Raw genomic sequence first — 26675 nt, 5'->3', positions numbered from 1 at the left:
ATAAATAAATCTCTTATTTATGAAAATAATTTTAACAATAAAGATGGTATTTCAAAATAGAGCAAAAAGATGATGCTTGGTCAAGTAGCTATCCATTTTTAAGGAAAAAATTATTTGATCCCCCTCTCTTGCAAGATATAAAAGAATTACCAGATGGAAGTTAAAAAAGTTGAAAGCTGTAGAACTAGCCTATATAAGTACTGGAAGAAAATAAAGGAGAATATTTACATAAGCCTTCTGAAATGAGACATAACTCTCAGAACCCATAACAGAAAAGATGGACAGATCTGACCTCTTGAAAATGACAAGTAAATTACAAATTAAAATTACAGGTAAGGTTTTTTGCTACAAATAAATTTAAAAGACAAGTGACAGAAAATACTTGCAATGTATATATAAGATAAAGGTTTAACATCCAGAATACATATAATGGTTTTTCCAATCATATGAAGAAGATAGAGTCCAAGAGAAAATGGTCAGATGATATAGGTGATTTATAAAACTAAATAACCCATAAGCATTTGAAAGAGTAAAGTATCTTTTTCTTGCCCAGCAGAGTGGAAATGTAAAAGATTAATAATATCTTATTTGGGTAAGGATGCAAAGAAATAAGCACTGTCACATACTGTTGGAAATTTGTAAAATGGCCAAGCCTTTGTGGGGATCTACCAAAATTTAATAAGTGTATATACTTTGACTATCCAATCTTTCTACAAATCTATTCTGCAGAGAAACTTCCATTATTTGTATAGAAATGCAGTGATAATAATGTTCACTGAAGCACTGTTTTAAAGAGTAAGAAAACTGGAACAACCTGTATATTTCATCAACAGAGGAATAGTTAAATGAATCAGAATATAACTAAGTAGTACGCAGTCACCAAAAGAATATACACCTATATGCATTAAAGTGGAAATATGTCCAAAATATATTGTTAAAGGCAAAAAACATCACAAAATATTTAGATCTTGATTCTACTATGTTAAATAGTATTTGTTGTTATATATGTAAATACACAGAAACAGGATTGAAAGCAACCCACAAAGCTATTAGCAGTGGATTTCTTCATGAAAGGGAGTGGTGCTGGGGTTGAAGTGAAATCAGATTTTCACATTTACTGTATACTCTTCAATATAGTTTTAATCTTTTTTCAGTGAGACTATAGCTATATATTACTCAGGTAATATATTTGTGCATATATAAATATTTAGGTGTCATAATGATTTGTTTTGAAAATTAAACCCTTCACCAAATAACCATTATATATTTATTTATGTATAAATATATATATAAGTATCAACTTGACATTACATTATTAGACTTCAAATTACTGTTCTGTTCTTATTTAAGGAATTCCAGTTTTAAAAATATATCCATACCACTGTAATATACTCAAATTCAACGATGTATTCTGGCAAAACAAGGTCATGATCAAAGACAAACCACTTGCACTGTCGAATGCTGCAATCACAGTTTCTTCGTCCCATGACGGAATCTAGAGTAAAATCAAAAACAAAATAAGAAAAACACTCTTCAAAATGAAACATAATATACTTTTTTATTATTACATAGATTAATAACAATAAACTCAGTATTTTCCAACTACGGTTATTAAGAGTGTTTTATTTCTTATATTTTTCCACCCTTCCTAGACAGCTTTTTAATTCTAGAAATACTAATCACCCTTTCACTTTGTAGACTAGTAGAGTTTAATTTTATTCATGTCCTTTTCCTTTTTATACTTTTCCATTTTTCAATTCAATGTGTGGGCCATATATTTTTGACAAATGTATTATTTGAAAATCTTTATTGTTAAATGTGGGTTCTGGGTGCCTGGGTGGCTCAGTTGGTTAAATGTCTGCCTTCAGCTCAGGTCATGATCCTGGATTCCCAAGATTGGGCCCCATATTGGGCTCCCTGCTCAGTGGGGAGTCTGCCTCTCCCTCTGCCCCTCACCCTGCTCATGCTCTTTATTGCTTTCTCTCTCAAATAAATAAATGAAATCTTTTTAAAAAGTGGGTGGGGTTTTTATCTTTTGAAGTACATATACATGAAATATACAGACTACATGAAACACATAAGACATATACTATATAATATACATAAAATATAATATATGGGAGACATATAATATATAGTATACATGCACAATATATATGAAATATGTTTAACAATATGTATGGGTCTGTGAATATAAAATAAAAGTTTGCAAAATAAAAAATCTGCATATATACATATATAAATGTTACTGCAGTAGGGAACAGAAAAATAGAAGCTTATTAGTAGCTAGCAAAGGATTTTTTAGAAAAGTTTACAGATTTTGTTAGGTAGAGGTTAAACTCTACACATCTGTATTAAATATAAACATTTTATACTCAGAAAAATTAAAGCACATTTCTCTTTATGGCAGACATACTTAGTATATATTTTCGAGGAACAAACACTGAATTAACCATTGGATAGTTAGCTTGATTGATGGAGTCCTGTTCACGAGCTTGAACACTCTGGCCAAGGAAGACCTTTGTAATGAGGAGGATGCCTAAATATGAATAAAAAAATTTTTAACAAGAATTCATTTTGGTAACTTTCCCATATCACTTTACTTATTGCTTCTAGACTTGACCAGATGTTCTATAAGGGAAGAAATCCTGGCTACCTCGTTTGCCATTGTATAGTAAAACAGAAGCTCACTAAATATTTGTTGACCAAATGAAATAATCATGAAAGAGGATTCTTGTGGTTATATCAACCAAAGCTTTATAGAAAAAGAAGGAGGAAAGAAAATAATAAGCTGGCAATGTTTTTTATTAAGTAATCTAAAGTAAGAAACTTTTTGTTGTTGTTATTTACTGGGTAAAAATTCATCTATCATCAGCACTAGCACATAGCTTAGGTCCTAGGAGGCACTCAATACATGTCTACTGAATGGATAAACATTTCTTTTCCTTTTAGATTCCTAAGGAATCTTTGGATTCACTCAATCCTAAGGATCTCTAGGAGTCAGTGAATCCTATAAAGTAACTTGTAATCACTAGACAGAAAACATTTAGACGACTTTTTTTCTTTTTACCATGTACAAGTTATAAAATACAAATTAAGAGAACCTAATTATTTTGGGAAATATATTTCAGAAGGAACTAGAAAAGACAACATCATGAAATGTTTCTTAAGATGGGAATAGAGGAGAATGAGAAAAAAGTAGCAAATGGTTTTTTCAAATAAGGAGTTCTTTCTAGATTCAATAATCCCTTAATTTTCCGATTATTATTAACTGAATGAAAGACTGCAAAACACATGTATGCATGTGTTTGTTATACATGCATAATAATGTTGAACATGTATTTATGTTCAACATTAATAATCATAGCAGAGCAATTATCTGGAACCTAGAATATTACTCTTGTAGACTTAACCAAATTTCTGACTGCCTAGTCTTTGTAGGTTGAAGAGTGGAGACCAAAGAATAGGTGTCCCTTACTCCCTGACCTGTTTAATTCCCCTTATTATATGTGTGATTATTAAATGTTTGTCAATACCATAAAGGCGCACTGTGTCTAGTTTGCACAGACTGTATCCCTACTACCTACTGAGTGCCTAACGTGCATGAAGTAAGCATTGCATAATATTGGTAGAACTGAAGAATGAACAGTGGGAGGATGAGGCAAGAGGACCTAATGAACTGTTTTTTTTTCCCCAATCTGTGGTTACCAGGGGACTTCTCCCAGATGTCCTGCAAATTGGCTCATATGCTTTTATTTATCTGTATATTCAAGATGCAAATAAAGAGTACTGATCGCTGTGAATAAATTAAAGTACCAAAAGTTTATCTTCTATGATGCAATTTATAAAGCAGACTCTACACTTCTGTTTGTCTTTAGCCAGTTTTAGATTTACAACCAGGTTTTCTTATCTTCTATTACAATGATTAAAGACAAATAAGGCCTGCCTTCTCAAGTGCTTGGGTATGATGATGACTGCATAATTAGGCCAGGTTCTCTTTTCTCTTTCCTGTGAATTAGGGGTGTGGTGTGTGCCTCTGTGTGTGTGTGTCTGTGTGTGTGTGTGTGTGTGTGTGTGTGTGTGACATGCATATATACTGAGTTTATTTTTAGGACACAAGTTAATGAAAAAAGGAGACAGAGAGAGGAGTTAAAATGGCGATGTAGTAGGAGGGCCCTTGTCTCTCGTGTCTCCAGTGAACAAAGGAGACTGAAAAGTGCTTGTTCCACATAAATTGGATTAAATATGAGTAACAAACAAGTCCCATCCTATTAAATTGACACTATAATTGTAAATATTTGTTCACAACTTGCTTAAAGTAATAGATCAGAGAGTCATATATTACTACACTGGTAAGTAATAAGTAAAATAGTTTTTAGAAAATCTTCCTGATTGATAAAACCAAATATTAAAAATATTATGAAAATAATTAATGAATACTTAGAGCTAAAAAGTTCAGAAATACTGTATATTTGTATTACCATGCCTGAAGAGCTCATGCTCAGGGGAGTTCTTCTCATCCTTATACTTTTGCTGTAAAAATTCAATTCTGGGACATTCACACATACTGAGGCTGTTAGCAAGAATAACAGCTTCTTTTCTGAGAGGCACCTATGAAGAAAAAACAAAGTCTGAGTATTTTTATAAAATTGACAGTACTTCAGCTTCAATACAGATGGTTTACCGGTTTATGTTTATGAGTCTGGGCAAAGGGAAGTCAGGTTAGATTCGCTGAAAGGAAGTAGATGACCTTCACATGTAATTTTGTTGTGTAAGGCCATTTATATTTTAAATTTACATGCAAAAAAGTTTATGAAAAGTGATACAGAATAGTATTTGTTCCTGTAAAAGCAGCCAGAGTCAAGATTGACAACACTGTGTGGTGAAGGAGCTGTAGTGTTTAATCTTTTCAACGATCCTCCACTAGTAATCGTTCAAATTACAAAAAGCAAAGCCTGTGTGATATTTTATGAGTAAAGGTTCTAATTTAGATGTGATGTATACATATAGATATAAGATATATAAATAAAGATTTGGTACAATAGCGGTTTTGGTTTAACAATCTACACTGCTTTCCAGATATATCTCATTGTGCTAATGCATAGAAATCTTAGTTTATGCTGTGACTAAATTTATTTCTTGAAATGTTTTATCAGAAATACAGTACTACAGTAAAATTCATATTACTTGCTATGAAAGCAGCTCTGAAAAGCAAATAAAATCTCTATTTTTAGTAGTAGGTAACCTAGAACTAAGAGAGATTAAACAATCTATCCAAGAACAGAAGTAAAAATTAGCAAACTCATGATTTGAACTCAGGTCTGCATCTCCTTGTCACTATCTCAGAGTTTTGAAATTATTACTAGTTTAATAGTAGTAGCCAAATTATCTAAAAATATATGTTTTCTATAAATACTGAATTGCTATATATTTTTTCTCATTAAAACCTGTTATCCAAAGAGGTTTTTTAAAAAAATAAATAGAGGAGGAGGGGCAAGATGGCAGAAGAGTAGGGTCTCCAAATCACGTGTCCCCACCAAATTACCTAGATAACCTTCAAATCATCCCTGAAAATCTACGAATTCGGCCTGAGATTTAAAGAGAACACCTGGAATGCTACAGTGAGAAGAGTTCGTGCTTCTATCAAGGTAGGAAGACAGGAAAAAAGAAATAAAGAAACAAAAGGCATCCAAGGGGGAGGGGCCCCGCGAGGAGCCGGGCTGAGGCTGGGGCGAGTGTCCCCAGGACAGGAGAGCCCCGTCCCGGAGACGCAGGAGCTGCACCAATCTTCCCGGGTGGAAAGGGGCTCGCGGGGAGGTGGAGCAGGACCCAGGAGGGCGGGGATGCCCTCAGGCTCCCTGGGACACTAACAGACACCTGCGCCCTGGGGAGAGTGCCCCGAGCTCCCTAAAGGGCTGCAGCGCGCACGGTGGGACCCGGAGCAGCTCGGAGGGGCTCGGGCGGCGGCTCTGCGGAGGGGGCTGTGGGGCGGGATCGGGAATCCAACAGCACAGGCCCGAGAGCACTGAGCGCCGGGGACACAGCCCAGGATCCGGCCTCCCCCCGGGACAGGCAGAGGCCGGGAGGGCCCAGGACAGCAAGGACGCTCCTGCCGCGAGCTGAGCAGATCAGCGGCCCCACCCCGGAGCCTCCAGGCCCTGCAGACAGAGAGCTCCGGAGTTACTGCGGGAGCTGACTCCAGGGCTCCAGAGCTGACCGCTGCCACTGGGGTCGTTCTTCCTGCGGCCTCACGGGGTAAACAACCCCCACTGAGCCCTGCACCAGGCAGGGGGCAGAGCAGCTCCCCCAAGTGCTAACACCTGAAAATCAGCACAACAGGCCCCTCCCCCAGAAGACCAGCTAGACCGACAAGTTCCAGGGGAAGTCAAGGGACTTAAAGTATACAGAGTCAGTAGATACTCCCCCGTGTTTTTTGTTTTTTGTTTTTTGTTTTTTTGCTTTTTGATTTGTTTGCTTCCCCCACCCCTTTTTTCCTTTCATTTTTTTTTTTTGCTTTTTGATTTGTTTGCTTCCCCCACCCCTTTTTTCCTTTCTTTCTTTTTCTTTCTCTTTTTCTTCTCCTTTTTTCTTTTTTTCTTCCTTTTTTTTCTTTTTCTCTTTTCTTTCCTTCTTTCTCTCCTCTCTTTTTCTCCTTTTCCCAATACAACTTGCTTTTTGGCCACTCTGCACCGAGCAAAATGACTAGAAGGAAAACCTCACCTCAAAAGAAAGAATCAGAAACAGTCCTCTCTCCCACAGTTACAAAATCTGGATTACAATTCAATGTCAGAAAGCCAATTCAGAAGCACTATTACACAGCTACCGGTGGCTCTAGAAAAAAGCATAAAGGACTCAAGAGACTTCATGACAGAAGAATTTAGATCCAATCAGGCAGAAATTAAAAATCAATTGAATGAGATGCAATCCAAACTAGAAGTCCTAATGACCAGGGTTAACGAGGTGGAAGAACGAGTGAGTGACATAGAAGACAAGTTGATGGCAAAGAGGGAAACTGAGGAAAAAAGAGACAAACAATTAAAAGACCATGAAGACAGATTAAGGGAAATAAACGACAGCCTGAGGAAGAAAAACCTACGTTTAACTGGGGTTCCCAAGGGCGCCGAAAGGGCCAGAGGGCCAGAATATGTATTTGAACAAATCATAGCTGAAAACTTTCCTAATCTGGGAAGGGAAACAGGCATTCAGATCCAGGAAATAGAGAGATCCCTCCCTAAAATCAATAAAAACCGTTCAACACCTCGACATTTAATAGTGAAGCTTGTAAATTCCAAAGATAAAGAGAAGATCCTTAAAGCAGCAAGAGACAAGAAATCCCTGACTTTTATGGGGAGGAGTATTAGGGTAACAGCAGACCTCTCCACAGAGACCTGGCAGGCCAGAAAGGGCTGGCAGGATATATTCAGGGTCCTAAATGAGAAGAACATGCAACCAAGAATACTTTACCCAGCAAGACTCTCATTCTAAATGGAAGGAGAGATAAAGAGCTTCCAAGACAGGCAGGAACTGAAAGAATATGTGACCTCCAAACCAGCTCTGCAAGAAATTTTAAGGGGGACTCTTAAAATTCCCCTTTAAGAAGAAGTTCAGTGGAACAATCCACAAAAACAAGGACTGAATAGATATCATGATGACACTAAACTCATACCTTTCAATAGTAACTCAATGTGACGGGCTTAATGACCCCATCAAAAGGTGCAGGGTTTCAGACTGGATAAAAAAGCAGGACCCATCTATTTGCTGTCTACAAGAGACTCATTTTAGACAGAAGGACACCTACAGCCTGAAAATAAAAGGTTGGAGAACCATTTACCATTCGAATGGTCCTCAAAAGAAATCAGGGGTAGCCATCCTTATATCAGATAAACTAAAATTTACCCCGAAGACTGTAGTGAGAGATGAAGAGGGACACTATATCATACTTAAAGGATCTATCCAACAAGAGGACTTAACAATCCTCAATATATATGCCCCGAATGTGGGAGCTGCCCAATATATCAATCAATTAATAACCAAAGTGAAGAAATACTTAGATAATAATACACTTATACTTGGTGACTTCAATCTAGCTCTTTCTATTCTAGATAGGTCTTCTAAGCACAACATCTCCAAAGAAATGAGAGCTTTAAATGATACACTGGACCAGATGGATTTCACAGATATCTACAGAACTTTACATCCAAACTCAACTGAATACACATTCTTCTCAAGTGCACATGGAACTTTCTCCAGAATAGACCACATACTGGGTCACAAATCAGGTCTGGACTGATACCAAAAGATTGGGATCGTCCCCTGCATATTCTCAGACCATAATACCTTGAAATTAGAACTAAATCACAACAAGAAGTTTGGAAGGACACCAAACACGTGGAGGTTAAGGACCATCCTGCTAAAAGATGAAAGGGTCAACCAGGAAATTAAGGAAAAATTAAAAAGATTCATGGAAACTAATGAAAATGAAGATACAACCGTTCAAAATCTTTGGGATGCAGCAAAAGCAGTCCTAAGGGGGAAATACATCACAATACAAGCATCCATTCAAAAACTGGAAAGAACTCAAATACAAAAGCTAACCTTACACATAAAGGAGCTAGAGAAAAAAACAGCAAATAGATCCTACACCCAGCAGAAGAAGAGAGTTAATAAAGATTCGAGCAGAACTCAACGAAATCGAGACCAGAAGAACTGTGGAACAGATCAACAGAACCAGGAGTTGGTTCTTTGAAAGAATTAATAAGATAGATAAACCATTAGCCAGCCTTATTAAAAAGAAGAGAGAGAAGACTCAAATTAATAAAATCATGAATGAGAAAGGAGAGATCACTACCAACACCAAGGAAATACAAGCGATTTTAAAAACATATTATGAACAGCTATATGCCAATAAATTAGGCAATCTGGAAGAAATGGACGCATTCCTGGAAAGCCACAAACTACCAAAACTGGAACAGGAAGAAATAGAAAACCTGAACAGGCCAATAACCAGGGAGGAAATTGAAGCAGTCATCAAAAACCTCCCAAGACACAAAAGTCCAGGGCCAGATGGCTTCCCAGGGGAATTCTATCAAACGTTTAAAGAAGAAATCATACCTATTCTCCTAAAGCTGTTTGGAAAGATAGAAAGAGATGGAGTACTTCCAAATTCGTTCTATGAGGCCAGCATCACCTTCATTCCAAAACCAGACAAAGACCCCACCAAAAAGGAGAATTACAGACCAATATCCCTAATGAACACAGATGCAAAAATTCTCAACAAGATACTAGCCAATAGGATCCAACAGTACATTAAGAAAATTATTCACCATGACCAAGTAGGATTTATCCCCGGGACACAAGGCTGGTTCAACACTCGTAAAACAATCATGTGATTCATCATATCAGCAAGGGAAAAACCAAGAACCATATGATCCTCTCATTAGATGCAGAGAAAGCATTTGACAAAATACAGCATCCATTCCTGATCAAAATTCTTCAGAGTGTAGGGATAGAGGGAACATTCCTCAACATCTTAAATGCCATCTACGAAAAGCCCACAGCAAATATCATTCTCAATGGGGAAGCACTGGGAGCCTTTCCCCTAAGATCAGGAGCACGACAGGGTTGTCTACTCTCACCACTGCTATTCAACATAGTACTGGAAGTCCTAGCCTCAGCAATCAGACAACAAAAAGACATTAAAGGCATTCAAAATGGCAAAGAAGAAGTCAAACTCTCCCTCTTCGCCGATGACATGATACTCTACATAGAAAACCCAAAAGCCTCCACCCCAAGATTGCTAGAACTCATACAGCAATTTGGTAGCGTGGCAGGATACAAAATCAATGCCCAGAAATCAGTGGCATTTCTATACACTAACAATGAGACTGAAGAAAGAGAAATTAAGGAGTCAATCCCATTTACAATTGCACCCAAAAGCATAAGATCCCTAGGAATAAACCTAACCAAAGAGGTAAAGGATCTATACCCTCAAAACTATAGAACACTTCTGAAAGAAATTGAGGAAGACACAAAGAGATGGAAAAATATTCCATGCTCATGGATTGGCAGAATTAATATTGTGAAAATGTCAATGTTACCCAGGGCAATATACACGTTTAATGCAATCCCTATCAAAATACCATGGACTTTCTTCAGAGAGTTAGAACAAATCATTTTAAGATTTGTGTGGAATCAGAAAAGACCCCGAATAGCCAGGGGAATATTAAAAAAGAAAACCATATCTGGGGGAATCACAATGCCAGATCTCAGGTTGTACTACAAAGCTGTGGTCATCAAGACAGTGTGGTACTGGCACAAAAACAGACACATAGATCAATGGAACAGAATAGAGAACCCAGAAGTGGACCCTGAACTTTATGGTCAACTAATATTCGATAAAGGAGGAAAGACTATCCATTGGAAGAAAGACAGTCTCTTCAATAAATGGTGCTGGGAAAATTGGACATCCACATGCAGAAGAATGAAACTAGACCACTCTCTTTCACCATACACAAAGATAAACTCAAAATGGATGAAAGATCTAAATGTGAGACAAGATTCCATCAAAATCCTAGAGGAGAACACAGGCAACACCCTTTTTGAACTCAGCCACAGTAACCTCTTGCAAGATACATCCACGAAGGCAAAAGAAACAAAAGCAAAAATGAACTATTGGGACTTCATCAAGATAAGAAGCTTTTGCGCAGCAAAGGATACAGTCAACAAAACTAAAACACAACCTACAGAATGGGAGAAGGTATTTGCAAATGACGTATCAGATAAAGGGCTAGTTTCCGAGATCTATAAAGAACTTATTAAACTCAACAGCAAAGAAACAAACAATCCAATCATGAAATAGGCAAAAGACATGAAGAGAAATCTCACAGAGGAAGACATAGACATGGCCAACATGCACATGAGAAAATGCTCTGCATCACTTGCCATCAGGGAAATACAAATCAAAACCACAATGAGATACCACCTCACACCAGTGAGAATGGGGAAAATTAACAAGGCAGGAAACAACAAATGTTGGAGAGGATGTGGAGAAAAGGGAACCCTCCTGCACTGTTGGTGGGAATGTGAACTGGTGCAGCCACTCTGGAAAACTGTGTGGAGGTTCCTCAAAGAGTTAAAAATAGACCTGCCCTATGACCCAGCAATTGCAATGTTGGGGATTTACCCCAAAGATACAGATGCAATGAAACGCCGGGACACCTGCACCCCTATGTTTATAGCAGCAATGTCCACAATAGCCAAACTGTGGAAGGAGCCTCGGTGTCCATCGAAAGATGAATGGATAAAGAAGATGTGGTTTATGTATACAATGGAATATTACTCAGCCATTAGAAACGACAAATACCCACCATTTGCTTCGACGTGGATGGAACTGGAGGGTATTATGCTGAGTGAAGTAAGTCAATCGGAGAAGGACAAACATTATATGTTCTCATTCATTTGGGGAATATAAATAATAGTGAAAAGGAATATAAGGGAAGGGAGAAGAAATGTGTTGGAAATATCAGAAAGGGAGACAGAACATAAAGACTCCTAACTCTGGGAAACTAACTAGGGGTGGTGGAAGGGGAGGAGGGCAGGAGGTGGGATGAATGGGTGACAGGCACTGAGGGGGGCACTTGACAGGATGAGCATTGGGTGTTATTCTGTATGTTGGTAAATTGAACACCAATAAAAAATAAATTTATTAAAAAAATAAGAAAAAATAAATACAAAAATGTGGCTCCTGTTACTATAAGTTCCACATCCTAGTAAATACAACCTTCTCAGATTTCCAATAAACACCACTAAATATCCATTAGATACAATGTAATGTGGATGGCATTATGCAGCTACATACAGAATATTCTCAGCCCTCATGAATAAGAAGGAAGGACTCTGGAGAGAGTACAGGCAGTAATCTTTCTGACATCAGCTATGGCAATATTTTTCTAGCTATGTCTCCTGAGGCAAGGAAATAAAAGCAAAAATGAACTGTCAGGACTACACCAAAGTGAAGTGTTTCTGTACAGCAAAGGAAACAATCAACAGAATAAAAAAGGCAACCTACTAAATGAGACAAGATATTTGCAAATGATTTATCTGATAAAGTGTTAGTATCCAAAATATATAAAGAACTTAAAAAACTCAACACCTAAAAACCAGAAACTCAATTCAAAAATGGGCAGGTGACAAAACATGAGACTCCTAACTCTGGGAAACGAACAAAGGGCAGTGGAAAGGGAAGCGGGTTAAGGGGATGGGGGAAACTGGGTGACAGGCACTGAGAAGGGCACTTGATGGGATGAGCACTGGGTTTTATACTATATGTTGGCAAATCGAACTTCAATAAAAAAAATAATCTCAAAAATGCGGAGAAGATATGAATAGACATTTCTCCAAAGAAGACATACAGATGGCCGCGAGACACATGAAAAGATGCTCCACATCACTTATCATCAGGGAAATGCAAATCAGTACTATAATGAGACATCACCAAACACCTGTCAGAATGGCTAAAATTAACAACACAAGAAACAGCAAGTGTTGGTGAGGATGTGGAGAAACAAGAACTTTTGTGCACTTTGGATGGAATTCAAACTAGGGCAGCCAGTGTGGAAAACAATATGGAAGTTCCTCAAAAAGTTACATATAGAACTACCCTATGATCCAGTAATTGCACTACTATTTACACACCAAAAACAAAAGCACTAATTCAAAATGAGTCGTACACCCCCATGTTTATTGCAGCATTATTTATGATAGCCAAATTATGAAAACAGCTCAAGTATCCACTGATAGATAAATGGATAAAGAACATGTGGAATATATGTACAATGGAATATTATTCAGCCATGAAAAGGAATGAAATGTCATTTGCAACAACATGGATGGAACTAGAGAGTATTGTGCTAAGTGAAGTAAGTCAGTCAGAGGAAGACAAATACCATACAATTCACTCATATGTGGAATTTAAGAAAGAAAATAAGCAAGCAAAAGAAAAAAGAGAGAAACCAAGAAACTATAGAGAATAAACTGATAGTTACCACAGGGAAGGTAAGTGGGGGGCTAAGGGAAATAGGGAATGGGTATTAAAGAGTACACTAAATTGTTATGATGAAAAAATGATTTAAAAATAAAAAATACAATCAGAAGATGTAAAAAAAAAAAGAAAAAGAAAAGGGGAGACAGAATAATACCCACTAATTAAAAATAAAAACCATCAAAAGATAAGTCAAATAAGATCTCCATTTTTTCTTTTTTTTTAAGTGGGGGAGGGGCAAAGGGAGAGGGAGAAAGAATCTCAAGCAGGCTCCCTGCCAGCATGGAGCCTGATGTGGGGCTCAACAGGGCTCATTGTGGCTTGATGCAGCTTGAATAGGGCTCAAGTGAGGCTCAATCTCACAACCCTGAGATCATGACCTGACCCCAAATCAAGAGTTAGATGCTTAACTGAATGAGCCACCCAGGCACCCCTCCTTTTTGAAATGAAATGATTAAGAACAAGTTTGTAGAGGTAAGGGATCAGTGCTAGGCTTTGAAGATTAGACATAATTCCAATAATCAGAAATTTTAAAGGAAAGTCTTTTTAAGAAGAGGAAAGCATATGAAGGTATAGAAACAGGTATGATTGTTATCCACCCACCTATTCAACTATCCATCATGCATGAATCAGATTTCCACTAAGATCTCTTAAGAAAGTCCCTGTCCTTAAGGACTTGTAGAGAAATGCACACACAATTGTATTTCAATATATGAATATTTTTCAATATAACAAATGTGCTACAATTCTCAACTGCCACTGATTACCACTTAACAAACTTCTACTTAACCAGTTCACAGAATTAAGCAGTATTTCTATCCTTTCTAGAACCTATGGTATGGTGATAGTTCAAGGATAAGACAGCACTTTAAAAAATACTGATGTGCTAGCATAGGGTCAATAATACTGTTAATAATGTTGGTGACAGATGGTAATTACACTAGTGGTGGGGGACACTGAGTAATACACAAAATTGTTAAATCAGTATACTGTTTACCTGAAACTAATATAACATTGTATATCAACTATACTTCAGTAATACAATTTTTTAAAAAAGCATATGTATTTCTATTCCACCCAGGTGTACTGCATGCTTATGAAAAGTCAATTGTGTTCCTAAACTTTTTTATACCAGTTGTATTTGTTATTGAAATTATACAGATTAAATAAAACAATGAAATATGAGAAAAAATGAGAGCTGTTTATCTGAAAACTAAGTGGAAAGCTTTGATAAGATTGCAGAGTGAGTAATCATTAAAAGCTTCTGGTAAAGCATGTGTAGGTGAGGCAAACACAAAAGTTTGGTGGTGGCAGGGAGGATCATACAAACTAGAACTAAATTGATTTTTGCACTTGAGCTGCTTTGCAAGAATCTTTAGTTCATGCTCAACTTTGAAGAAAATGAAACTAGCATGTAATATGGTTGTGGCCTGATCTAAAAAAAGACTATCAGGAGTTCCAATCTCATATCAAAGGCTTTGGCCCCACATAAAAAGATAGACAAATGAAAGGGTGCCTGGGTGGCTCAGTCAGTTAAGCGTCGGCCTTCAGCTCAGGTCTTGATCCCAGGACCCTGGAATCAAGCCCCCAGTTGGGCTCCCTGCTCCATGGAGAGTCTGCTTCTTTTTCTCCCTCTGCCCTTCCCTTCCCCCTCTCTATTCCTGCCTCCCACCCCTGCAACCTTACTAGTGCTCTCTTGCTCTTTCTCTCAAATAAATAAAATGTTTTTTTTAAAAGACAAATAAGACAAATGTAATAATCTAAGTTTATATGTTTTTTTATTATTTTTTTAAAAATTTAAGTAAACTCAAAAAAAAAATTTAAGTAAACTCTACTCTATACATGAGGCTCAAACTCATGATCCTGAGATCAAGAACACATGTTCTCTCAACTGAACCAGCCAGGTACTCCTGTAAGTTTATATGTTGTAAGTCTGCTAAAGGGGTGCTCATGTTGGCAGCATGTATATTAAGTTTGCTAAAGAGTTCTTTAAGTAATCATTTGTTTATAGTTCCCCATATTAATTGACTTTTTGATAAACCTGTAAAGTAGGTAAGAGGGCTCCTACTGTTTGAGAACTCAGGGAAGGCTGCATAAAGGTGGAAGTCCTTGAGCTGAGACTTGAAGGATAAGTTTGCCATAAGAGCATTTCATCAAAGGAAGCATGGCACTGAGGTGTGTTTAGGAGAATCACAAGGAAAGTACATATTTCATTTGAGATATTTGTTATATTTGGTACTAGGGAGTTAGGTTGAAGCTAGATTTTGAGGGGCCTTAAATGCCAGGCAGAGGGATTTGGATTTCATTCTCATGAGTAATAGAAAGCTACTGAGGGTTTTTTTTTTTTTTTTATCTTGAAACAGTGCGGTGTGAGCTATGAAAATAATATTTTAGGAAAGATTACTTTGTACTATTAAAGGAGATGGACTAGAGAGTAGCCCAAGGGCAAGGTTGCCTACTAGGAAACTACAAGCAAAGATTAGAGGGATATTATTATTATTTTTTTTTAAAGTAGGCTCCACACCCAGCATGGAGCCCAAGGCAGGGCTTGAATTTATGACCCTGAGATCAAGACCCGAGCTGAGATTAAGAACTGGACACTTAACCGACTGAGCCACCCAGGTACCCCTAGATGGAATGTTCTAAGTGGTGGCGGGCAATGGGAACAGGGAGGAAAAGGAAGAATGCAAGTGATACAGTAAAAGGAAGAATCACTACAAACTATAAATGATTAGATACAGGGGATGATCGAAGAGGGAGTGTTCATATGTGATTTTAAGGCTTTGAACCCGGTGAGTGGAGAGAATGACAATATTAAGAGTAGAAATAAGACAAGAAGACAGGGAGAGAGTTGCTTATGGGCAAAAGATGAAAGGCTGGTTTTAGATATACTGTATAAGGAGATAGGGCAGATTAACCAGGTAGGAATGGCAGCTGTGGGAGTCGGAGCAGACAGAGATCAGGAGGCAGGCTGGCTGAGGATGTACATTTTGGAGAAAGCCAAAATGGAATAAATGATACTTTCTATGACTATTGACCAAGTCCTTGGATATCAAAGAGAGTATCTTATCTTCCCCTCTGCCCTCCAGCCCTCTGCCTTACAAAGTCACTGCCAATCTAAGCCAGATTAGTCTTCTAAACTGCTTATGCAGCTCATGTTTTTAGTCTTATTCCATCTCTTAAATGATGCAGTACATAAGTATTTATTTTTGCTCCTTGCATGCATACCATAGCATAAAAATCTAGTTTATCAGATCTATGTGCTACACAGTGATTTTTCTAGCCAATTATGTTCCCTTGTTTCTAAGATTTTAACAACAAGAGTAATTGGTAGTGTGTGGAGGAAAAAGGGCAGAATAGTGAACCTTAATCTTGTGGTATTCTCAGGTTTAGAGAGAAGGGAAGGAATAAAAAGAAAACAAAGGCAGAAAAAAAAAAAGAAAACAAAGGCAGGACAATCAGAAAAATAGGAGGGTAACAATAGTGTAATATCATGGATGCCAAAGGAGAGTTTCGAAACAAAAAGAGCAATCAATATTATCAGATATCTTAGATAATAATGGTAAGTTTTACATAAAAACTTTCCATGTGCCAGGAACTGGTCCAAGAACCTTTGGGTAAATTTTAAGAATACATTTTATTTAATCTAATATATCTGAAATATTATCATTTCAACATGTAATCAATATAAGCAATTATAGTCTTTTCTCTGTACTAAGTCTTTCAAAACTGGTATTTGTTTTAAACTTTTAGCACATCTCAATTCTGATGAGTCACATTTCAAATGCTCAACAGTCACCTGTGGGTAGTGGCTACCATACTGGACAGAGGGCCGGCAGAAAGTTTATAGATACTGTATCTCTTAAGGGAGGTGCAGGAGATAAAGCAGTAGCAGTGTCAGGCAAGCAGAAAACACCAGGAAATGTTAGCCCCAGTCTTTCTGCCAACCTTTGTGCCCATGGTAGCCCACACACAGTTCTCTGGAAACACCCTGAGCACTCCAGTCGGCTTTCAAATCCTCTATTCCTCACCTCCTTCTCACCTCTCTTCCAGAAAGTACTGTGAGGGTACTCTCACCATACCACCTGTAAAAGCCACCACCACCTCTAGCATGAGCTGCTGCAGTACCTCCCCCAGAAACTGCCTCTGTCATCTTCTCCTATGCCCTCTAGTCCCTATTCCACTGAGTGGCTGGAATGCTCTGTTGGTGATTTTTCTTTATTGTGGTAAAAAATACATCAAGTAAAACTACCACTTTAATCATTTTTAAGTGTACTATTCATTGGCATTAAGTACCTTCACAGTGTTGTGCAACCATCACCATTACTCATTTCCAGGACTTTTCATCATCCCAAATAGAAGCTCTGCATCATTAAACAATTAACTCCCTATCCTTCCATCCTGCTCATCCCTGGTACCTCTATTCTGCTTTGTCTCTACCAATTTGCCTATTCTAAGTATCTCATACAAGTGGAATTATACAAATATTTGTCCTTTTGTGTTTGGCTTATTTCATTAGCATAATGCTTTCAAGGTTTAACCATGTGTCAGAATTTAATTCCTTATTATGGCTAATACTCCATTGTATGGATATACCACATTTTGTTTATCCATTCATCTGCTGAAGGGCATTTGGGTTGTTTTTAGTATTTGGTTATTGTGAATAATGGTGTTATGAACATGGACGTACAAGTATCCAAGATCTCTTTAATGCTTATCTCACTAAATCCTAACAACAACTCTGTGGAATACATACTATTATTACTTTCATTTAGATAGGAAGAGACACAGAGAGGTGAAGTCACATAGCTGGTGAGCAGGAAAGCCAGGATTTACATGCAGCAACATTATCATTTCACTTGTGCCATGCTGTTAAAAGGATTAGGAAGCACTGCTTTATACCTGTGTGTTACAGCTGCCTCATCAAGAGGGTAGAAGACTAAGAAAGGATGAATGGATACTTTAGAGCTTAGAGGACCGGGCTGCAAGGTGGGGACAATGAAGTAGAGAATAAAGAAGTGGTGGCAGTAAAAAAGAAAAAGGAAAACAGAATGGTAGCTAGACAGCACAGCAATGTTGAGTGAATGGATTTCTTTTTTCAAAACGGGGAGTGTTTTTAAGATGGACATTAGAGAGTTTAAAACAGAGAAGTAGATTTCAGAATCAACAATAACAGGATCACAACAGAAAATAGAATACCTAGAAATATTGTATATGTACACGAAATATATGTACAAAAACGTGAGAGAATTAATTCATAGCAAGAGTTAAACCTATATGGGAATACAGAATATATATATATATATATATATATATATATATATATATATATATACAGAAATATTAGATAGTCAGACAGATAAAGTAATTGAGGGACTTACTCTGGTATAATACAAAGAAGGAAAATGCTATACTTTCCAGCACCAAGCTCTCTGTGAAACAGCAGTTTGCTATAAATATGGATAAAAGGATTGAGAATTGAATCCTGTCTAACCAGCGGCAAAGCTTTATTCATTAGGAAGAAAACATTATTCTGAAGGACATTCTATGCTACCTTGCTTGTTTCACTGTCTTTGAATCCCTTTTCAAGTATTTGTAGCAGATGCTTTTTCTTCACTGTAACTTCAGGATCAAAAACATAGAAAAGACATTCCAGCATCTTTCGATAGCGCCTTAAAGATAATTGAGAAAAAAAAGAAGTTTGAGAATTGATTTCAAAGTTTAGCTATAGACAAGGCAACCGTATATCCTGCCCAGGATATTTCGCATTTACAATGAATGTTCCAGATTCATTATTAAGCCTCCAATCCCCCTCAGTCTCACAAAGAGCCTCCGTGTGGTTATCCCACTAGTCATCCTAGTCAAGGGAGACACATGAAAAGGAAATATTTACCAACACGGTATATTATCAACATTGTAAACTTTTAAAAGACTCTTTTACACCATAAAATCAGACGTCTATAAAAATGTTCCTTATGGAATTTAACTTCTTACTCTGAATCATGCATTTCTTCATTGTCAAAAAACTTTTGGAATTTCTCTTCAAATTTTAGTCTCAGAATCCGGTTGTTAACTTTGATGACACGTTTTACTTTCACTCCTGTAATACCATATGTTCTGAAGTCCCATGTACAAAAACGTGAGAGAATTAATTCATAGCAAGAGTTAAACCTATATGGGAATACAGAATATATATAAAGAAGACAACAGATTGTCCTTAAAATGTTGAAGAGCACTAAGTTACACATGATAAAAGTTACAGCCCATATTTTATGTTTTTTGCTAAAGATACACTGTCCTATGTAGCTCTGTTTTCAAACTAGGTACACTTATTCAATCAATAAAAGAGATGCTACACTTTGAAACATAAAAGTAAGAGTTGTTTTACTAATTATTATATACGTGCTTTGAGTAAAAGATATATTGGTTGAGTAATCCTCTATTATTGAAACACTTTTTTTTTTGGCTTCCGTGAAACTATACGTTTTTGACTTTCTTATTTGCTGCTCCTTCATGGTTTTCTTTGCTGATTATTTTTCCCCTGACAGATTTCTAAATGTTGGATTGTACCAGGAATCCATCTTTGGCTCTCCTCTTGCTTCCATGAACACTATCCCTAGGTGATTTCATCTGGTTCCTTGGCAATATATAGAAAAATACTTTTTATATATACCAATCCAACATTTTATTTCCAGACTTTATCCCTACCCAACTTAGGTGGATACCCTGACTTGAACATCCAACTGCCTACTTGGTATGTTCACTTGCATATGGAACAGGCCTTCCAAACTTATTCATCACCTGCCTCTGAGCCTGCTCCTCCTGAGTGTTTTCCATCTCAGTCTATGGTACCAGCATCTAACTGGTAGCTTAAGTTAAAATCCCAGGAATAAACCTTGCTTCCTCTCTGCCCCACCACTAACCAATTCTTCAGCAAGTCTGTTTGGGCCCTATGTCTAAAATACATCCTGAATATAACCTTATGCCATTAGCATCACAGCTCTCATTTGGACTACTGCAAATAACTTCATAATTAGGGATATAGATGTGAAAGGGGCAGGGTCCCTGCTCTCAGGGAACCTCTAATGCAAGGAGTTGGCCAATAAATAAACAAGACATAAATAAAATCATTTCTAAACTGATAAGGACTTTGAAGAGAGAGAATTTTAGGGTAAGGGTTGGAATGAGGGCTACTTAAGACTGGTCTTGGATAAGATCTTTCAGAGAAGATATTTGAACTAAGAAAAGAAGGAGGGGCCAACTATGTGAAGATCTCAAGAAAACGTTTTGGAAGTGCTCATCTGCTCTCTACTGCCCTTATGGGCCATGTCCTGTCTTAAAGTAGCACAGAATTTGGATTAAGATGAGATTTTAAAGTGGATCAATTTGAAAATGTGAGTGATCTTATACAGGATACACTCACTTGTAATGAGATGTCTGGTTCTTACTGGCTTATCAACCAAGGCCTGAGTAGGGTGTGGGCTAAGATCACAAAGGTGAGCTTCCGGGTGGGTGGTCTGTCCCTGAGACAAACCTATTTAAGAGTGTTTGCCTTTCTTACTAGCGAAGACTAAATCAGTACAGCTAGGAGTTGCCCAGTTACTCTTCCTTTGGAATTGAAAAGTGAGCTGCCAAATCAAACCATTCCCACAGGAGCACACAGTCCATTAGGAGACAGAGATAGGTAGTATTGCAACCATCATGCACTGATAATTAGTTCAGAGGTCTGGCTAAATAGCATCATCATCATGAAGAGTGGGAAACCTACAGTCTCATGTACAGAGGGATCATTCCAAGTCACCAGTTATCTTTACTGATTGATTAGCAAATACCAAGTGCCTATTACATTCAGACACTGTGTTAGATGTTGTAGCATAGTCTAAAAGGAATGTTATGGAGACCTGTGTGCATGGGATCTGGGTCACAATGGAGAGGAGAGAATGAATGCAAGAGACATCATGGAAGGTCTTGGCCTGATTGGATATGGATACTGAGCAAGAAAATGGGAGTCAATGTTTGTTGAATCTGCGTGACGGGAATGGAGGAGTCAGTAGAGAGGGATGGTTTGTAGGTAGGAAGAGGGAAACAAAACCTAAATATTAAAAACTAAGCATTTTCACATGATCTTATTTAATCTTAGTAATATTTTGTGGTAGATTTTTTTATTTTTCTCATTTTTATAGATGAGGTTCAAATGGGCTAAGGTTCAAATGGGTTCCAATGGGTTGAAGTTATTTTTCTCATTTAATAGATGAGGTTCAAATGACTGTTTCAAGGTTATGTAGATAGAATTTGACCTAGGTTTTCTGACTCTAACTTTACTGTATTTTATTATTCACAGCTGAGTTCTCTTTTGAATGTGTTGAGTTTGCCTTGCCAGTTGGACATCCAGATAGAAATATGTAACAGGAAAAAAAAAAAAAAAAAGAAATATGTAACAGGAATAAAGGAAAAAGACTGTAACTTTAAGTATTTTTTAAAAATTCAGGAATACAAGCAACTGGGAAGAGGATATAGAAAGGAAATAGAAAAATATCTAAGTACAAAAAACAAGAGAGGTGAGGGACACCTAGGTGGCTCAGTTGATTAAGCATCTGCCTTTGGTTCAGGTCATGATCTCAGGGTCCTGGGATCAAGCCCCACATCGGGCTCCCAGCTCAGTGGGGAGTCTGCCTCTCCATCTACCTCCCTCACCTGGCTCGTGCTCTCTCTCTCTCATATAAATATATAAAATCTTAAAAACATACAAACAAACAAAGAGAGGTGAAGTTACAAAGAAGGAAGAGTTAGCAGCATCAGGTACAGTAGAGGCCAGGAGAGTGAGGGCCCATCATTTCATTGGGTACTGTCACTCATCCAGTGGTACCAGAATTTGTGAGCATCCCTAGTGGTGATGATATACATCACTGACTGAGATTAGTTACAGAGAGAGATGGCTATAATCATTCAATAATCTCCAAATGATCTACTCATTTAGTAAATGTACAATGCCCATTTTTAAAATGGCTGGAACTCAATAAAACCTATTAAAATATACATTAAAATCATAAACAAGGGTTTAATAAATACTGTCAACTTACTTGCTGACTTATATTAATATCCTCAGTATAAAACAAGTTTATGCTGCTATAACTCCCTGAAATAGTACAGGAAGAATGAAATCTTTATATATGAGTTAGATTACAGAAAGTCATTATATATACAAAAGTGAAACTGTTAAGTATATATTAAGTGATGTGGAAACAACAAATAGTAGTTATTTATGGAGTTATGAATTCAGCCAGCCCTATGCTAGGTGTTGTGATTTATGAGGTACATGAAACATTTTATCTGTCCCCAAGGAATTTACGTATTGTTTTGTGATGTTTTGAACTTATTTCTTTAAATTTTAAATGCCCCATATCTATAACCAGGTTCAAAGCTTCTCAAACACAAGGACAGTGTCTTTTATGCTTTGGAGTCTTGACTTGACCAATGTCATCTGTTGTCAATGGCTAACTCAATTGGTAATACATAGATAGATAAAATGAATCTGTAATAATGCCACAGTGGCAAAAATCTACTCATCAAGGAAGTCTCTATAAAATAAGGTCTTTTTTAAACTGAAAAATATAGTCCTTTTATCTCATAAAATAAATGAAGCTAAGAATATATGATACACAATTAGAAATCTGCAATGCTCTTTTGCTAAGAAAATAAAGGCTATTTTGACAGAAAATCTTTGTATTTGGGTTTTAGCTCTACTTAGTTTTTTTATTTAAATCCTAAATCATTGGCTTTAAAAGTATTAATAAAAGAGAAGCCAGTGTTTAAATAACTAGATGTTTAGCACATAGAGCAATTTAAAGCACTTTAGTAGTTATTTCCTTTTTTTAAAAAGTAATCTCTACCTCCACCGTGGGGCTTGAAATCATGACCCCCAGATCAAGAGTTGCAAGCTCTTCCAACTGAGCCAGGCAGGCACCCCAGTACTTATTTCTTAACATCTGTAAAAAATCACAGCTAAGGTGGTCAAGCTTGTGGTACACTAAAAGTAAAAAACAATTCTTCAAAATCTGCCAGCATATATTTGATTTTCTTCTTTTTAAAACCAAGTAAAAAATTGCTAATGCTTATCAAAATCCATCAAAGGTGGGGCGCCTGGGTGGTTCAGTTGGTTAAGCATCTGACTTCGGCTCAGGTCATAATCTCAAGAATCCTGGGATCAAGCCTGACCTGGTCCTGGGATAGAGCTCTGTGTGGGCTCTGCGCTCAGTCTGCTTCTCCCTCTGCCCCTCCCCCTGCTCATGAGCTCTCTCTCTCTCTCTCTCTCTCATATAAATAAAGAAATAAATAAATCTTTTTAAAAAATCTATCAAAGCTAATTTACTATCAGGCTGAATAGTTACCTAAATGGCTTTTTAGTCATTTTGCTTTTATGTATATTTTTTCTCTATAATCTACTTGTTTTGTGAAGACCCTCCTCTGCAAGTTAAAAAGAAACAAAATAATAATACACAAATCTGTGTAGGTTGAGTGAATATACATGAAAGACTGAAAAAATATTCATGCATCCTGTAGGCAGACACCATTCAATTTTTGCACTTGAAAAATCAAGGCCTTTGTTTATATGAAAATTGGGATGAATACCTTTTATATCTTTGTACATAAAAATCAAGTATTGTGTTTAAGCAAGCAGTGGTAACTGCTGGGCAAATGGATGCAATGACACAAAAGAAAGTATTTTAAAAGGTCTCTTTCTCGCTGGGCAGAACTTCCCAGACTTTTCTACCAGTGTACCCCCAAGGCCCTTGAGAAGCTTTTACTCACAGAGGTAAGAGCTACATATAATACAAACCAGGGGTTTGTTTTAAAATAATCCATAACAATCATTTATTTTTCTTTATAAAAAGTTAATGCAAATGTTGCATTTTACTCCATAAAAGTCGGTGTTTGTTTCAACGCTGACTGTGAGTAAAATCCTCTGGGATGATATATCAAGTCCATTCTGTAGCTTTATGTGCTTCCTGGTTTCTCACCACACACCCAGATTTGCAGTATGTTTCTAGGATTCTATGGCAATCTTTGGCTTGTTCGTGGGCTCCCTAATTTTGAGAAAATGATTGCAGAAATGTGAAAGTAAAAATTAGTAATATTTTTGCGCTGCAAATTTTCTTTCCCTTCTTCCTTCCCTCGTTTTTCCCTTCCTTTCCCCTTCCCTCCCTCTCTCCCTTCCATTCTTAAGAATCACTTCCTTGGTTGTACCCTGGAGTTGAGGCAACACAACCACTTCTTTTTTTTAATAATAAATTTATTTTTTATTGGTGTTCAATTCACCAACATACAGAATAACACCCAGTGCTCATCCCGTCAAGTGCCCCCCTCAGTGCCCATCACCCATTAACCCCCACCCCCCACCCTCCTCCCCTTCCACCACCCCTAGTTTGTTTCCCAGAGTTAGGAGTCTTTATGTTCTGTCTCCCTTTCTGATATTTCCTACCCATTTCTTCTCCCTTCCCTTCTATTCCCTTTCACTATTATTTATATTCCCCAAATAAATGAGAACATATAATGTTTGTCCTTCTCCGAACACAACACTTCCTTGCCTATACCAGTAGGCTTCGATTTTGAAGTGTGTGTATGCCTGTTTCCTGCTTCTGTTTCTGGTGGCTCTCTCCATTTTTATCTAAATGGGCTTTCCACCCAAATTCCTGGTTTTTAAGTATATGCCTTGTTTTAATTTACAGAGTCCATGTGCACTCTGACCCCCAGAAAATTTTTATGGATCCCCAGGAAATTTGCTAGGGAGCCTTCTCCAGTGTTTGCAACCTGCTGTTGCCAGTCCTGCTTTTGCCTTCCTTCTCTATTCTAGCTTCTTAAACAATATTCAAAATCCAAGGCTATGTTCGGCTCAGAAATGAACAATATAAACTCATATAAAATGAATACTTGGCCACAGGCTTTTAAAACTTTTATTCTGGCAACAGAAAATGTACTGGAAGCAAATTAAGTAATGGCCAATTTACAGTGGATGAATATTCTATATGAGAAGTGTTTTGAAAATTAGACATTTTGAGACTTTATAAGTTGATATTTTGGTTATCTTAAGCACCTAAAATTATTTTGAAAGCTGTAACTAAATTTCAAACAGATTTACCAGTAACTAAATTTCAAACAGATTTACCAGTCATCAGATCGAGTGCCTTCTTCAAAGTGGATATTTCCCACAGTCTCCAACTCAATTAACAAAAATGGGATCAATAATCCATGACTTTTCTTCTTTTGCTTTACTTCCACACGATAAATTGCTTCAATTCTATTCAAGAAAAAAAGAAATTAGCAAAAACAAAAAATTACATTAAAATTAAAATAGATTTTCTTTAAAGCTGATATTAAAATATAAGGCTTTTGTCAATGGATAAAGAAAGCCTGGTGTTAACAGTTAAACCAAGTAAAAGACATTCTATTTCTGGCAATTAAAATCACTTCAAATTAGATTAACTTCAGGATACATGAAGATTAGAAGGCTACCCTGGCTTCACCACTTATGGCTCTCAGATTTTTTTATGCTGTATAGTAAAATGGGAATATTAATAGTACATACACCTGAAAAAGCTTTTTTGAGGATTATATGCAAAATACTTATAAAGCTCTTAGCAAAGAATTTGACACAAAGTAAGAACCCAATGCATTAGTAGTAGTAGTAGCATTTACACGGCAAACTAACTTATCCATTTAGTACCCTAGTAGATAAAAAATTCACAGTATTTACTAAGTCTTTCTGATTTCTATTTCTAGTTGATACTCAATCAGTTTGTTTCTCCGTGATTCTAGACAACTGTGTATGTGCTTTGCTCAGTCAGATCTATGTGATGAGTTTCTGCATCAGTAGCAGCTCTAATGTGTTTAGTCTGCAGACACTAGAGCAGTGATGTGACAGGTAGCCACTGGGGGGAGTTTGCTGTGCCTAAGTATTGATTGCCTCTGGAAAAAAAAGAGATATGTCAGCTTTGAACCAATGATGTCTAGCTCTACTGGGCCCAGAAACACATTCCATGTTTTACTTCATAATATAATTCTTTCCACGTGTGGAGAAGAGAACGGAGCTCAACCAATAGCCTACAATGTTCTATTCTTTCATGTTTCAAATTTGAACAACTAGACAATTCATAAAACATACTCATCTAGTTTTTTGTTCCAGAATGTTACCCTTTCATTCAAGGCATTTAGTTTGGTCACTATCTTCTGTTGAAGATTTGGTTCTTCTGTGACAGTTTCACAGTTCTTTGATTTTTCAAGTTCAGTTACTTTATTGTTATTGGATCTATCATTGTGCCCTTTGCCAGGTCCCTTGAGCTCAGCAAGTTCCCGTTCCAGCTGTTGAAATTAGTGTGCCAGAGAGCAAAAACTTTTAGTGGAATTATTAAATATATACTTAATGTAAATGAACAAAATAAAAATCTAGATAATAAGTAGGTCAAACTTCATAAAAACAAGCTAAGCATGTGATTACAACTTCAGTACAAGTTTAGTCAGCTAATTTCTCTTGACCAAGGGACAGTCTTAAATACTTCAAATGTGGCAGTTCTTTTAATCAAATATGAGAAAAAGCAAAGAAATGGATTTTTAAATATTGAGTGATGAGTTTGCTTCTATT

The 26675-nt window shown here is 37.0% G+C and overlaps 1 protein-coding gene across 6 annotated transcripts in view; it reads right to left on the bottom strand.

The window, feature by feature from the left end:
- Nucleotides 1-26675, bottom strand: part of LRRC9 (leucine rich repeat containing 9) — a 123600-nt gene that overhangs the window by 70943 nt on the left and 25982 nt on the right. For all 6 annotated transcript variants that reach the window (XR_013386286.1, XM_077909490.1, XM_077909491.1 and 3 more), the window contains 7 exons: nt 26199-26395; nt 25203-25334; nt 19034-19210; nt 18594-18711; nt 4482-4611; nt 2417-2539; nt 1380-1495 (listed from right to left, as the gene is read on the bottom strand). Coding sequence is in view for 5 of the 6 variants with exons in the window: in XM_077909490.1 (XP_077765616.1) it covers nt 1380-1495; nt 2417-2539; nt 4482-4611; nt 18594-18711; nt 19034-19210; nt 25203-25334; nt 26199-26395 (993 nt within the window). In the remaining variant the exon portion in view is untranslated. The remainder of the gene's footprint in view (nt 1-1379; nt 1496-2416; nt 2540-4481; nt 4612-18593; nt 18712-19033; nt 19211-25202; nt 25335-26198; nt 26396-26675) is intronic.

This window comes from Canis aureus, chromosome 9, assembly GCF_053574225.1.
Source record: "Canis aureus isolate CA01 chromosome 9, VMU_Caureus_v.1.0, whole genome shotgun sequence".
Taxonomy (NCBI): Eukaryota; Metazoa; Chordata; class Mammalia; order Carnivora; family Canidae; genus Canis; species Canis aureus.
This window is presented reverse-complemented; position numbering and strand designations above follow the sequence as displayed.